The sequence below is a fragment of the Nestor notabilis genome, unplaced genomic scaffold (genome assembly GCF_000696875.1).
Source record: "Nestor notabilis isolate BGI_N333 unplaced genomic scaffold, ASM69687v1 scaffold5597, whole genome shotgun sequence".
Classification (NCBI taxonomy): domain Eukaryota; kingdom Metazoa; phylum Chordata; class Aves; order Psittaciformes; family Psittacidae; genus Nestor; species Nestor notabilis.
The window spans coordinates 36505-52511 of NW_009935018.1; the positions used below are offsets into that span (position 1 = coordinate 36505).

Consider the following 16007-nt stretch of genomic DNA (forward strand, 5'->3'; position numbering starts at 1 on the left):
TTTCCTGCAGATAATAAGTTCAGCCAGTCCTTGTGCAGACTTTTTTTTCCAAAGCTTATCCACTGAATATAAAAGAACACATGTGCAATCTCATACTCAAGCATCTCAAAGGGCTGTGAAACAATCATTTGATGAGACAGTCAGATTAATACAAAGATGCAGCGAAGTTGATTTGAACATCGTTGTGCTGTGGAAGGTATGTATGGTTATGACCTTTGTGATAATTTGGCCATGAAATGACTGTTAGAAAATAATATGGCATCTTGAACTTCCAAGTGTGCTTGTACAAAATTTATGAGTGAAATTTTTTTCTGAAAACAGGCAAATGAACTAAAATGGTGTTAAGAAGCAAAGAGAGTCTTAAGAGCTGTTACTGTAATAAGTGTGCTTAATTGGTTTTACATTACTCAGGATGCACCCAGTTGTTTTAAGTTCTTTTCTTAAAAGAGAAAATTCTGAAATCTTAAACTAAGAGATTTGTGCTCTCTTTTATCATAGAATTGTAAGAGTGATCCAGTCTCTCTTTGAAGAGGATGATCTCATTTACCAGAACACAAATATTTAGTGGAAATTGGCAGTCTAAACTTCAGCAGTTGTCTGTGCTTGCAAAATTAAAGGCATACACGTAAAATCAATATATGTCATGCTAGCCTTTAGATTTTGAACAATACACATCTTCCCCTTAAGTTAGAGAGAAAATTGGTAATTCTGTATTCTGACGCTTATGATAGTTTCTGGTCTGCTAATGTCTTTGTATTGTATTCTGTAGGCATATGTTGTGGAAGACAACAAGCAGCTTATTTTGGAGGGCCAGCATCATGTTGCCCTTAATACAGTTGGGAAGGAGGCTTTTTCGTTTCCTCAGAAGCAGGTAATCTAGCATGAAGTTTTCCTTTACAATTGCTTCTTTCTAAAAATAGACTTGATGTGTTTTCTTGTAAGTGGAATAGCTTTGGGTGTTTTTGTAGAATCTAACATCAGATATTTGTTATTACTAAATAATTCAGACTGACTTCAACTTTGATTAGTCATCGATAATGGAATATCCAGGCTCAGTTTAAAGATGAGAAAAGCAATATACAAGTAAGCATGCTGCTATGCAGTTGGACTAAACTGTTCTGTAGCATTTCATGGTGGAATTAGGAGCTTATTAATGCCATTAAGACAAAGTTAATAATTATTTCATAAAGTTAATAGTAAAATGGTGGAATTTGAGTCATACAAAATCAATTTTATAAATTCTACTACTCTGCACAACTTTTAAATGACAACCTTTAGTGTAAAATGTTAGAAAAGCAGAAACACTGGAGCAGTTAAAGACTTCTAAAGCTTCACTGGAATTGATCAGTTAATAGCATATTTTCTCACATTGAAGTTTTGTAGCCTGTTTGATTGTTCAAAGAAAACAGCATCTGTAAGAAACTGGTGGATGTCTCCTGGTATACAAATTAGAAATATCTGTGGAAGCTATAGATAAGCTTCTGTAAAAACATGTATGCTAGATGCAATTTATGTGTGTAAAGAAGACTAATGTGCAAAATAAAAAAGAAGCAAGTGTTGTACTTGCTTAGTCTTCTGCTGAGCAGTACATTGTTGTTCTTGCTTTGGTGCTGATCTTGTTTTTGCAACCAATGTTGCAAACATCATATATAGCTTTTAGTGAGCTCTTACTCAAAGTTGCAGCAAACAGTACTATACGTTATATTTGTGAAGAAAGCAATATAGGACAAATGTCTTTTTATAAATGCTATAACATTTTGTGAATTACTCTGAAGCTGTGCTCTTGGCTTTGGTTCATAAGCCTGTAAGTATTTACACATCACTAAGATGATTTTTCCATTTAGTTCTTTGTGCCGTGAAATAGATGAGAATAGGTCAAAAGGGGAGTGTAGTTTGAGCTGAATTGGCTAGTGTTCATTAGTACTGAAAAATAGGAATTTTTACTGAAGTCTGAAGACTGTGTTTTCACTTAACACCCTCACACCCCCAAAAAAAGCCTTTGCGCATGTGGACTCAAGCTATGCTGAGCAATGCTAGGTGTATTAGTCTAGTGACAACTGCCCACTCTGGTATTACTTTTTCTGTCTTAAGGTGTATGTACAACAGTAGATCATTCTGTAGACGTCTGAAGTCAGGAGAGGAAACACTGTGTACTTCTGATCTCCTGGAGGTCTGGTTCTAGAAAATGGGTGGGAAGAGAAGAAGTAGGATTGAATCATATCTGCATCCTAAAGTAAACAAACAAGTGAACATGCTAGAGGTAGAAATTTACTCTTCTTGTCATCTGCACTGGAACTCTAGCCATCTCCCGCAAATTCAGTTTCAAACTAAAAACTGAATCCTGCCACCAGCAATAAGGATGATCCAGATGTACTCGCAATTTGTTTTGAGGAATACATACTATATTAGCATTCTCTCTCTATAATCTTTCTCATCTGTTATTATTATTACAGCTATAATCAAATAGATGCTACTTAGTAGTTGTTTTTAATAAATCTGTAGATTCTATATCCTCATGGTAAGCAAAGCCCACATTTAACTTGGATTTTTAGAGTCTGCAATCTTGGGACTATTAAGGATTGAGAAATTTCATATACTCATGTACTACTTTCTTTTAATTGGCACTTTATATTGTGAGGAGAGTAGATAACCCCCTGTGACATGGGAGGTGAGGAATAACAAATTAATTGGTTTGAGACTTTGCAGCAGCTTATTTTGTTCACTTTTAAGAATTTAAAGAATCCCCAAAATAAAATTAAATGAGTCTAGGTAGAGAAAAATAATGATCTATTAAGGACTGTGTATTGTCTTTGAATTATCTTGTTCTTGCATTAAATTTTCACAACTGGTGAAAAGCTGGGGGTGGGGGGGAGAATCCCAAACCCAAACTTTACTTCAAACAACGTTTTCAGTATATTGTTTCAAAGCTTGTAACATAGGATTCAAATTGTTTCTCAGAAAAATCTTTATTTATTCTCTAAATTGTAAATGGGACTGGGAACTTGATTGTTCCTGAATATCTTGTTGTGCTGACAGTGTGAAAGCTAGTTGTTTTCTGTGGTCTAGACAGCAGAGGGAGATGGAGGTGCATGCTTTTTACCCAATGTATGTTGGTTACTAGTTCTTAAATGATAAAGGGCTGCTTAGATCTGTGGGGAAAAAAAATATATTTATTTGCAGATTCTGAACAGGGTGTCACCTAGGATCAAAGAGTCTACTCTCAGTATTGCTTGATGTGTTCCATTTGTTGCTGCTCTTCAGCAACTTTCTTGACTTGTGCTGCTTCTGCTTCATGCTTTTGCAGCCAGCAAGGGAATTTTTGTCTGCCTGGCAATACAGCCATCCTCAACCAAGAACGGGGTCTCAGTACACTTGGGGAAAAACATGAACAAGATTTCTCTCTGCATCCCCTTTATTTCTTCTAGCCCTCTGAGAAATTACTCAAATCTTAGCTGAACTCATCAAATGACTACATTGAACAAATCAAGGTAGCTTGCTTTGTATTTTGGTTAAATTCTATGCGCTGGTTGACTTCTACTGTTTTGTTAATTCTGGAATATCTCACTAATTCTTTGCCAGCTTTTAAGGATTTAGTTTGGATTTATAGAAGTTTCTAGAATTGTTCAGGGAGACAAAGCTGCAGTAAAGCACCGTAGTGGAAGAACAATGTTATAAATTCTTCCAGCAATTACTGGGAGATTGGTAGTTGGGTGCACTGCTATAAAGTCGTATTTATTGTATGTCTAAGCCAAGATGTGAGATTGCTGACTGAGATGCAAGGACAGGTGGTTACTTCTGCTTGGTTCACTGTGGAACATGTAATGCATATAAGGGGGATGAGGAACAGACAGCAGGATGCAATCCTTCCTGTATCACAGTAGAATAACTTGCTGTACCATTTGATAGAATTGAAATAAAACCTCTGGCTTCTATAAAACACAAGTTAGTGGGGCTTGAGCGAGGCTTAAAACATTTTTCTGGGAAAATTTCTGTATGTACCTGCATAAACCAAAAGAAAATAGCAGCACAATTATGTACAAATTTTACTTGCACTCAAACACATGTGCTTCTTTTTCTTCCCATGTCTGTTCAAAATAGAATTATGAATTCAAAACTTTTTTCATTCTGACCAAGACAAGAAGAACTATGACTTTGAGGCTCACTGGTTTTCTTTTACTGAATATAGGAATTTTGTTGTCATTTACACTACAGGTTTTATTATTTGTTTGAATAGCACTGCTTTTGAGCATAGGTTACTGGACCAGGTAATGTGATGAACTTCTTCTATCTTAGTGTTCTAGGAGTTTGGAAAACATTTCTCTTTCTATCCTTTCTCTCATTTGTATTTGGGGGGGGAGGGGGGAAGAAAAAAAAAAAAAAGGCTGACAAACTTCAGAGTTCTGTTTCTTTTCTGAATCTTGCTTTCAGGAGTCAGATTGTTTTAATTGAAGATTAATTTAGGATTGCATTCAAAATAAAGCTATTCTGTCCCTTGTTTTTGACCCCTTGACTTTCACTTAATAAAAGGACAATACCTTCAAATAACTTCAAACATCCATTCACATTCAGTATTCTTATTGCTGTTCTACTGTATTTTTCTTATCTGGTGAATTCAAAAGATTCCAAAGGGAAAAGCACAATGTAATATGGTGGAATGGAAATCGTAGTGTGTAGCTGGGGCGTTTACCATACTTCTGACTGGCAAAGACTTCACAGCGATGGAAAGTGAGATGCAGTCTAGTAGAGGTTTGCCACTTGGACATGCGGGCATGTTGGGAATAGTGCATCCATACATCTGAAACATGTTAGCAGGTGAATGTGAACTTAGTTTTGACTGAAGTCTAGGTGAGATAAAATGCCTATGACTGTGTTTTGGATCAGATGTACTTTTTTCCAGATGCTGTCCCCATTTATAGCCCTCTCTTTTCATGGTGAAATGGTGTGTATTGCAAAAAGTGGATACCTTCCAGGCAGAATTAATCCAGGTGCGCTCAGGACTGCACATGGTATGCTTCTGGGCTGCTTGTTCAGTCCTGTGGATTAGATCATGATAGCCCAAAGTAAAACCCATAAAATGCATGCAGCACAGATGCAGGCTTTTTGGCAGTATTTCACATCAGACATGATAACTTTTGGTAACACTGCTTATTAATATAGATGCAACTTAAGAAGGTAGCAAGTTTGGTTGCAAGTAAGAATATTTGAAAAGTAGGAGAGAGGGTAGGATTTAAATAACTTTATTTTTCTAACAGTGGCTTACTGGAAGTAACATCTTGTGCTAGTTCAGGAATTCGTGTTTTTCTCTTTACAGAATAAAAAAAAAAAGGGAAGGGGTGCTTGAATCTAATTCAGATTGTTTGTTTTGGGGAATCGAAGGATTCCAGTGAGGAGATAATGGAACCAACAAGAATGAGTTTTTCCTGATTTTATTGCAATGGTTAAATTAGGAGAATGGTTAAAGAGTGTTCAGGTTACTTATTCGGTTATATGCTTACTGACCCCATCAAGGACCCAGTGATCAAGGGACCAGCTCAGAGGTGCATCGTAGCAGTAGAGGTGGCAGGTAGTATCTTGGCGGGCATCCCTGCGGAGGCAATGTGGACCTCGATAGTAGTGAGATCTGCCTCCTTGCCTCTTCTGAGCCCTGGGCTTTTATTAGTTAAAAAGTGCTGACTCGTCTTGGCTCAAGGGGCCAACCTATGCCAAGAGGAGTGGCCTAGTGGCCTACTTGGCACTAGTTTGAGTCTGCATTCTAGAGCGCAGAGGGTCTTTAAGGGGTCTCCAGCTTCCGGTTACTTCCTCCCCTTCCCTCTTCTTCATCGCTATCTTCATCCCATTCCAGTGTCTTTGTCACCTCTAAGTGTCCTTGGCTGTCTTTATGGGCAGCATTTGGCTCACGCAACTGGTTACTACATCCCCTTCTGGTGAAAATAAGGAATTCAGCACAGCTAGTTTCTTCTTCTTAGCTACAAAATTACACTTACAAGTCAGAAAGGCTCCAGATGTACACTTACAAGTCAGAAAGGCCTGGGACTGGCCGTCAGGGACCATTAACTATTGTGTCTCCGGACACATTGTTGGAATGGATTGAAGACTTTGCTTACCCTCTCCTAATCTGGTTTAAAGGAAATTCTTAAAGGTAAATAAACATTAAGAGCTGAAGTGTACATTTTCCACTATGTATTAATTAATGTACTAATTAATGTACCAGTTTTGGAGGACTGGCTTCTGTTATTGCCATGAATGAAATATTCCAAATAGTTGAAAAATCTGCTGCTTTACCCATTGATAGACTGATGATATTTTGTGTTTTCAAATGCATTGTTGCTGGTTTCTTAGCAAAATACTGTTCCTGGAGTCATAATTTCTATGGTTAAGAGCTAGAATGAATATAGACGAATCACATGGTGAAGGAAACCAACTTAAAAATGAAGTTTTAAAATAGGAGTTGTCTGATCTAAAATGGGAAAGGGAGAAAGGAACATCACTCAAGATCTCAGTTTGTCTCACTCTTATTCTGCTGCTTTCTTATACTCTGCTTTTACTTATGCTTTAGTGTTGTTCAAGAGTCTTCTGTTCAGGTTTTCTTCTGTGCTGTGCCTATTTGTCCCTCATACTTGACTGGGCATGCTAGTGATTCTTTTGGTTATGTTTAACTTGAGATTTGTGGGATAGATATGTTGAATTTCCATACAACTTGGAAATCAAATTGTGTTGTTTGACTACTTTGTTGTGTGTTTGAGAGCACATTGACTCAGTTACTGACAAGATTGTTTTTGAAATTGAAAACTTTAACTTATCTAATATGACATAGAAAAGTCCTTTAAAATGACTGCATCTGAGGATATCAGTATGTCCATCCATCTGATAGAAAGGAAGAACTTTACAATTTGGAAGTGTATTCTAAGATATTAAGGAACATGCTATGAGCAGACTTGTCTATTAAATCAATCACATAATGGAAAAGATGCTTTGAATAGTGTAAATCTTGACTTTTCCAACTTTTAGCTTAGTGCAGTTGCAGGAGATATGTAAATGAGTGTGAATAAGTAATACGCCGTTTCAGAAGTACAAGAAGGGATGATATATAACTTTGTTTTCAAAGTAGCAAAACTGTAAAAGCCTTGGCTCTTTCATACCTTCTGGATAAGAGATCATGTTGAGATTATTCTACTTGAAACAGCAAGCTTGTGTCTTGTTTTAAGTATGTTTGTTTGAAACTGACCTTTTTAGATGGCTTTGGGCAGTAAAAAGCTTTATGAAAATAGAAACAACTTTCCTAGCACCAATTGCATGGTTTGTAGCTCTTGGAAGGTAACTATGGCAGTGCTGTAGTTCTGGTGCTATTGCTGGTGTGTGTTTCTAATTATAAACCAAAAGCTTAAAACCACAGCTGTCTAATTAAAAATGACAGCAAACTGCACTTCTGTCTCCTCCCTACCCCCAGTTCTTCCAAACTCTTCTTATGATGAAGGCTCTTAGAGTGAAGCTTTTTTGGATCTCTGCCGGTATGTTCAGATGAGGCCTTCAAATTACACCTTAACCATTTTTATTTTTTTTTTTTTTTAAGGGAACATCTTAACCATTGTTGTTGCCTTCTTGTATGCAGTATATGGTGTTTGCTGTCTAACGGAGCCTGTGGTATTGCTGGAAGCTTTGCAAGGAATCATAATGTGTCAACAAGCAGACTTCAGCTGTCAGAACTTCTGTGTTTGCCCATTTGGGCTGGCATTCTAGCAGTTCAGCAGCATAATACCACCTGTTTGAGTCTCGATTTTGCTTTACTTTGTTTTGAAGTGTAAATAACCGCAAGTCCAGAGGCTGTTACCTGCTTGATGCATGTTCTTGAGGGGAGGGCATAGGTGCCCAAGTAGGTACGGGCATCTTATTTTATAGTCTTGATCCAATTTCCCAGTCTCCACAGTAGGGCAGAAGTTTAATGCTTCCTTAAACTTAGTATTTATTAGCTGTTTCTAAGTAGCTCCCTGATCTGTATGTGCATCTTCTTGGTTATCATTTGGAAGTGCTTAATTCTGTCCAGAACTATTAGGTAAGGGAATCAGGTACTAAATGTCATGTCTTAGTCTTTGTTCTAGGTACACAATTACAAAAAACAAACTTTGAACAGCTGAAGTTGAAGACACATCTTTTCTGACTGGAACACACAGAGGCTGGCAGGAATTAAGGTTTAGCTCTGTGATGGTAAATGGTTAATCTCACTGCTTTCCAGTCCTTCAACAGAGCTGTAATATTAGAACTAAAGGTTTGAAATAGTAACACCACTCTGCACTTTCACCAGTAAATGTTCCTGCTGCATTTCGTGATGCTTTTGCCTGTAGAGATAAACGTTCATATTTGTCTTTTGTAGGGTTTTAAAAAAATACTCAGGAATTCTGATTGGGAGGACTTGGAACAGGTAATTGACTCTAGGGCAAACTACAGTGTGTAGGATATTGATATGTGGTTGAAGAAGCCATTGAACAATTGGTTGACTGTAACTTGAAGGGAAAGATCAATTTAAATGAAAGCCTGTAATCTCATCTCTTGTGCATTTCATGCTGTCAATTTTCATCAAGTTACATACCCATAGGGTAGGGTGGAAATGCCAAATTCATTCAATGCTTAAAATACATTTCACTGTTCCTGTGGAAATATCTTTTTTCTTCTCATATTACTTTTTAAGAAAACTACTTTTCCTTTCAAGAGGAAAAATCAAAAGCCTTATAATGTCTTGATGTCTTCCTGGTGTTACCAGCACAGGTGAACAGTGACTGAGATGTTTGTACATACTGCAGAATGCCCAGTGTGTCTATTACTGAGTCAGGTTTTGTTGCCTGTAGTGTTTCTTTTCAACTTGGAAGGTACAATCCATCACTGTTACAGTATTTGTTACATTTTACTGACTTATTGGTGGCTTTTTATAATCATCTTTCACATCCTTTTAGTAGTCAGTCACGCTTATTGTTGCAAATTCTGTTTTCTTCCAAAGGTAGACTTTTTGCAGAATAGATTAGTAAAAGAATACTAAAAGGGAATCCCTTCTTGAGTAAATCCTGCTCATGAAAGAGACTTGTGTTTTGTCCAGCAAAACCATCCAGATGATGTTGGACAGAGTGACAGTAGCGCTGTAGTGTTGGACCAAACGAAGCCTGATTGCTTCATTTGGTGGTGCATCTTTCTGTATCATCTAATTTCTTCTGCTTCAGAGATTGATTCTGCCCACAAGGTTAGGATGAATCCCAAGTAGTGTGTGTCAGTGCTTGACTAGGGCTTTCAGCTGGGGACAGTTAGTTTTCATATCTGCAAGAGCTTGCTATACAATTTTTAAGATACTTTGCGTTATAAATTCTTCTGTCACTGTTAGCATGTTCGTATACACTTCCGTTTGCTTTACTTTGGATCTGTTTTGGGAAACTTGGGTGTTTTCTTTCCTGTTGTGAACTTCCCAGGGCAGGTGGTGGATTTCTTTTTCTGTAGGTACAGCTGCTGAACATGGAGCTGTGTAAATGTTGTCCCTTTTTCTTAGAAACGAAACCAAATACTAATAAACTCCTGCAACAATGGCATGCTTTTCTTCAACTTTTACACATAATGTTTTCACAAGCAGCTGTGAAATCTGTCTCAAAGGAAGGTAACAGATAAATTGTATCAGTTCCTCATCGAGCGTGCTTAAATACGAAACACATTGGAAAAAACTGTGAGCTTCATGATGCTGTAGACTTACTTACCTGGAGTAATTCTTCATAATGGAGAATTGTAGCTTCTATGGCTGGATTTCTTGTGTTGCGTTGCACAGTACCTAATATCAATATTTTAAATATAATTCTGAATTTGTGTTTCAGGAATTACCAGAAATGGTTCTCCTAAAGTTTTTTCGACCTGAAAACACACCAGTACCTGCAAGACCAACACCAGAGCAGCTTTCTAATCTTATCAAGACAAGTCTTCATTATCCAGAGTCTTTCAATCATTCTTTTCATGAAAAAAGGTTAGTGCAACGTTTTCTTTAGAAACTTTTCAAATATTGTTAATTTGACATAAGTCCTGTGATGCTATGTGTGTTATGGTGCCTGAGATGCAGTATGGGTTATGATATGAAAGGTAGAAGTCTGATGTGCAAGGGTGCAATCTTACTCAATTCTTAAACTTGGTGCTGCAGAATTTTGAAGGTAAAATGAAAGTCTCATGTAGGGCAAAATACTGTAATACCACAGTTCATAGTTTTGATGTTAACTAGGAATGTTACCAAACTTACTGAAAGGAAAATAAATACTTTGCTGCTTTTGTGTTTATTTTTGGTGCTGGAGTAAACAGTGTGACTACTTTCAGAAGCTAGACAGAAAGTAAGAGGTACTTTTAAGTAAAAAGAACTGTTACAACTACAGCATCTGACTTGCCAAGATTAGCTGCACATGGTTCTGATTTATGTCAGGAGGGAAGGCGGTAACAGTTTAGATCACTGGGGCTTGTCTCCTGGAAGAATACCAGAATTAACCTGTCAAAAAGCAGACTGCTAGAGTGAATTAGTTTGAGCCTGTAAGAGCCATGAGTCTTTTGAAGTTAGCATATGAACAAAGCCCTGTGGGTTCATTTCCATATATGAAAGGATTTGTATTTGAAACAAAGATACCTATTTAGGTTAGAGGTGTTTTATTTGAGAACTCTACTGTTAGACTTTTTCTAAAATTTCAGTTGATACAAGTAAGTTGTCAAAAGAAGTGGATTTCTTTCTTTAAAAAACCCTAACTTTTAAGCACTTTGTAAGGTGGCATATTTTGACAGTTACAAAGATGCATCATTACAGTAACAAGTTCATATCTTATTCGCTACAGTTGCTAATTGTTCTTTTCTTGTTAGTCAGGCTTAAGATATTTAAACGTTATTAAGCAATGGCAAAGAATTCCAGTGATACAAATCACTTACTGTATACGTAGATCTGTTTCAACTGTGGTAGTTTTGTTACCTGCCTGTGAATATCTTTAGGTCTTTCTTGCTACAGCATTATTTATAAAAGCAATCATTCTAATTGTGAGCAAGCCAAATATCAACTAACTGTATTAGTTTTATTCAGGGTGAAGTCTTAAATTAACACCAAATGTGTATGTGCTGTCTGGTTTGGGCACTGCTCTGGCTAAAACTTTAGGCTAGATACCAGCAATTCCTCTACAGGAGGCAGTGCAGAAAAGAAATAGCTAGGCAAAATGTGCTGAACATCATATTGGATCATGTTATCCTATTCTGAAATGTCTCTTGTCATAATAGACAACTTGATGCTTTTGCTAGCCTTTCTCTGCTGGATGAGGGGTGGTGGGAACTTCATTTGGCTCAGCTGAGCCGATGCTGTTTGACTCAATCAATACCTTTTAATAAAAGTAACTAGTCAGTATGGATATATTGCTCTGTACACTGACTGTTGCATAATAGACAGCTACATGTTAATGTTACATTATGCGAAATTCATTTTAACTATTTAAGAATATAATTAAAACTATCCAGATAAGACTTTTTTGTTTCTTATGGAACTATTTCTTTTTGTAGCCTCTGTCTGGTTCCTGTCACTCTCCTGCTTTCCAATTGTTCCCAGGCCGTTGTAGATGTGATGATTGATTTGCGGCATAAAACAACAAGGTAATGTGTGAATGTTAATGAAACAGTTTTTTCTGAGAGGACTTTCTAGTTTGGGGAGTCTTGTAATGTTGTAACTGTATTGAATATCTAGAATAGGATTTTTTTCAACAGTGGCTGCTTTGAACAAATGGAAGGGGATATAAAGGCTTCATACAGTCAAATGGGACTCTTCAGTTAGTGCTCAATTTTACTTCTGACTATTGCTAAGACAGGACCTTGAATTGTGACTTTTGAATAGTTTAACTCTGCAGATCTTTCCTAGGAAAGCAGAAAAGCTTTTGAACAAGTGAAATACAAGCTTCAGCAACCTTATTTTATTAAACTTGTTGGGTTGGGTTTTCATTTTTAAATGTAATTTGTAGAAAACAGCTTTTGAAATTTAAGTACTTCCTCCTGCAGTCTGGCTTAGTATAAAATGTCATAGAACCATAGGTATTTTTAAGAACTCCTGTAGATTTATCACCTGATTCTTATTCCTGGCTGTTCACTTAGAACTGTAATATTATGTGCAAAAATACTAGCACTGAGGAATGTTTTGTGAATTGCTTCTAAGTTCTACTAAGGATTTCTGTAGGAGAGAATTGAGTACCATGATATACCATTGTTATTTCTTCCACTTCTGTTAAAACAAGACAATTTAACTCATGTAATTCAGGTGACAACTCCATGCTGCTACGTGGTATGCTTACCACAAAATAGGCTGTAGGATTCCTGACTGAAAATTCTAGGGGGATTGTAAGGACAGATTGTGAGGAATTGAGGTGGGTTTGATAATGGGAAATGCTTCTTGCCAACAGTCCATCAAGGCAAGTAGGAAATAAAAAAGCCCAGGGCCTAACACATTGAGAAATAGAGGTTAGAATGCTTAAGTATGTTTTATTTCTCAGTTAACATTAGAAATCTCTTCACTGAACTGGTGTTTTTTAGGAGATGGTCGTGTTTTGAAACAACATTGTAAGACATGTCTTTGAAAGGATAGTGTAGTCATGTGCCTTGAAATATCTTAAAAACAAATATGCCCCGCCAACTTACTAATGCAGTATCTCTAAAGCAGTGTCTATCTGTGTTGACTGTTTCTGTGTGACGTGCATGCTGATTTAACTCTAGCTTAAGGGAGAGGCCTAAGAATGCCTTACGCTAGGCTTCCTAAAACTGTGACAGTTTGGTTTTTGTTACTATGTCTATTGTTCGTGTTATCTGCTGGTTCTGTAGGAAGCTGGGAGTACATTGGAATTCATCAATGTACTTATATGTGTAATTAATGTTCTGTATATAGTATACAGTATATTAGGATCCAAAGAAATGCTTTAAATATTTGTACTGATTGTTCTGAGCCAAGGCGAGAGCTGCTATAAAGAGAGTTAAGTGTGAGCATGAGAGCAGTAGAAAGTATTTGGTAAGAAGTAAGGACCCAGAGTTAAATCAAGCTGATTGGTGGACATAGGGATCCGTAAAGGTACCCAAGGAACCCAAGGATAACTTAGGTACTTTATCTCTGTATATCCTTGTAGGGATGTGTGTGGATATAGTAGGAATGGGGACATATAGACATGACTTTTTTTAGCTGCATTTAGTATCTTAATAAAATGTTAAATGCAGTTCTGTCTATGCCTGTGATTACAACTGTTACCCTTTCAAAGTCTAGCTTTGTCACGCTGTAGAAAAACCTTAATCTCTTAGAGATAAGGGTATGGAGGATGTGTGAAACAAAGCTTGACTATAAGGGAAGTTATTGTAGGCAAGCAGTCAAAAAGACTTGGCAATTTCTAAGACAAATGGCAGTGGGCATTCTCACATCCAAAGACTGCCAGAGTAGGAGCTTTATTTCCCAATTTCTGACTTCTGAAAAGAAGTTTTCAGAAACAATCCTGTCTCTGTAAGGGGGTGGTGGTGGACACGCAGTGGTTTCTGAAATCTTGGGAAAACTTGAATTTGGAGGGAATCATGTAAACTGGCAATACATGCTTCAAATGCAAAGAAATAATGCTGTAACCTTCTTTTTCAGCCCAGAAGCACTAGAAATACATGGATCTTTTACATGGCTTGGGCAAACACAGTACAAGCTTCAACTTAAAAGCCAGGAAGTCTATAGCTTGCAGCTGAAGGCTTGCTTTGTTCATACAGGTGTCTATAATCTTGGAACTCCCAGAGTATTTGCCAAGCTAGTGGACCAAGTTACTTTGTTTGAAACGAGTCAGCAGAACTCCATGCCTGCACTGATTATTATCAATAATATCTGACCACTTCCTGAAAAAAAACACACTAAAAGACAAAATAAATGGGATTCTTTTCTTATATTGCTGGTTGACATTTTGCTGCAGTTTTTGGAAATAGCACCTCAAACATCTAACTTGTTACTAAAGATTATGTAGGAAAGAAAATAGCAAAATATTTGGACAACTTGTCAATTTGTTTCTCAATGCAATGCACGTTGGACTGAAAATAAGTTTATCCTTTTATAATGTATTTCTTCTCTGGTAATTAAGATATTCATAACACAAAATACTCTTAACTCCAGATCTGAACATATTTGTATGTCATATGCCCTGTCAAAAATGCAGCTTAACTGCTGTTACAACTTCCAGCATGGTGTGTTTAATATTTGTGGCTGTATTAGGATATGGTTCAGGAAGAAACCCTCATTGGCTTTTTCCTGTCTGAAGCCATTAGTCATCATAAATCCCAACCTTACTGTGAAGTTCAATAAGGTCTCTCAAACTCACTTCTGTTTCTCAGTTCTTTGGTTCCAGATTTTGTTTTAAGCTTTCATATTTATGGAAACTGGTGACCTTTCAAGGTTTACATACATGTCTCACCTAAGGTGTCTAAAAAAAAAAAATTATTTCTTCAACCAGTTTGAGTATTTTCCCATTCATCTCAACACAGAATGCACTATTTCACAACCATGAGATCATCATTTAAACTGTCACTTACTTTATTATGTATCTATAACAATTGATCTGTTTTAAAAAAAATCTACTCAAGATTTTCAAGAAATGTATTATATTTATAACAAATGTACTGTAAATAGAATAAAACATACACCATATTCACTGTATGAACGTGTGGCCTTTTCTCTTTCCTGTACAGCTGTAGCTATCTACAGGTGCTGGTACTGTGTATATATCCTTCACTGTCTTCATTTTGGTCTCTGCTCATGGGAAGTTTCTGTCATGTTGCCACATGTAGTTTTGGTGTATGCTGAAATATGTAGTGGCTGCTGTATTTGCCTTTTGAGTCCTTAGCCAGCATTCGCAGGTACAATGCAGAATTCAGCTGTCTGGGATATCTCAATTACTTGCTACGTGCTGGGGATTTTTAATTTGAGTAACAGCAGCTAAACGTAGGGAAGGCTGTGTGAAGCAACCAAGTGCAGCAAATCCAGGTAAGTTAGGAGTTATGGTTTATGATGGGTTAGCTGAGTACAAGAAAAATTGAGCACCTAAGGAAACCTGAGACTTCTGACAGTCTGCTCTATCTTGTGGCTGAAGGAAATTTCTTCATAGGACAATTCTGGCTTATGAAACAGTACATCTATCTTTTTAGGTAAGTTTTCCAATTTTACTCAAATTCAACACTACTGTGTGACTGTCTCCAGGACTTAAGGGCTTAACCGATTCACAGCACATGGTCTTTCATAGTCATACTCACTATGACTCTGGATCAGGTTGATAAATTAATAGAATACTTGAGTACTGGGCAGATTGGAAGGCTGATCTTTCTAAATAATTCTTGGCATTGTAACCTTATGCTATGTCATCGGCCCTCTTTTTGTCTTGGCACTCATTTAGGGAAAAAAGGATGCTATTCAGCTGTCCGGCTGTAGGCCACTGTTCTAAGTCACTGTTAGTGTATTTTTAAGACTTCCTCAAATAGTTGAGTGGCACAAGTCACACTATTCTTACAGAGGGTGTTTCCACAAGAGTTCTGTGAGATACAGGTCAGAAAATTAAGTGTTTTTCAGTCAATCAGAAGAAACTGGTAAGAAATGGTATCTCCTGTTAATTTGAAGTTCTGCTACTGTAAAGAATGGGCTTGCTGCAGGCTTGACTAACTGCAGAAACTAGCAGGCTATGCTATCTTGATGGTGGGTGTATGCCTTGTCAGTGATCCTAACTTTCATATTAAGTAAACCAATGCCTGCCATGTTCATTATTGCTAACGTAGGTAAAAACCTGTGATAATGCACATTACGTAGCTTGGCTTGAAGGAAATGCTGTGTCTAGATGAACCCTTCTTCATGTTTCTGAGAATGTTTATAGGATTATGGTGAGCTAATGATGTGGCTGAAGGCTAAAAGAATCATAGAATCATAGAATAGTTATGGTTGGAAAGGACCTTAAGATCATCTAGTTCCAACCCCCCTGCCATGAGCAGGG

At 37.1% G+C, this 16007-nt stretch overlaps 1 protein-coding gene across 1 annotated transcript in view; it reads left to right on the forward strand.

The window, feature by feature from the left end:
* The window catches only part of TRAPPC8 (trafficking protein particle complex 8), a gene marked incomplete at its 5' end in the record, with an annotated part of 44772 nt that extends 30082 nt beyond the window's left edge, over window positions 1-14690 (forward strand). Inside the window, 6 exons of the mRNA XM_010017613.1 lie at window positions 11-196; window positions 770-871; window positions 8369-8416; window positions 9843-9988; window positions 11539-11628; window positions 13634-14690. Coding sequence (XP_010015915.1) covers window positions 11-196; window positions 770-871; window positions 8369-8416; window positions 9843-9988; window positions 11539-11628; window positions 13634-13868 — 807 coding nt within the window. The remainder of the gene's footprint in view (window positions 1-10; window positions 197-769; window positions 872-8368; window positions 8417-9842; window positions 9989-11538; window positions 11629-13633) is intronic.
* Window positions 14691-16007: the final 1317 nt, after the last annotated feature.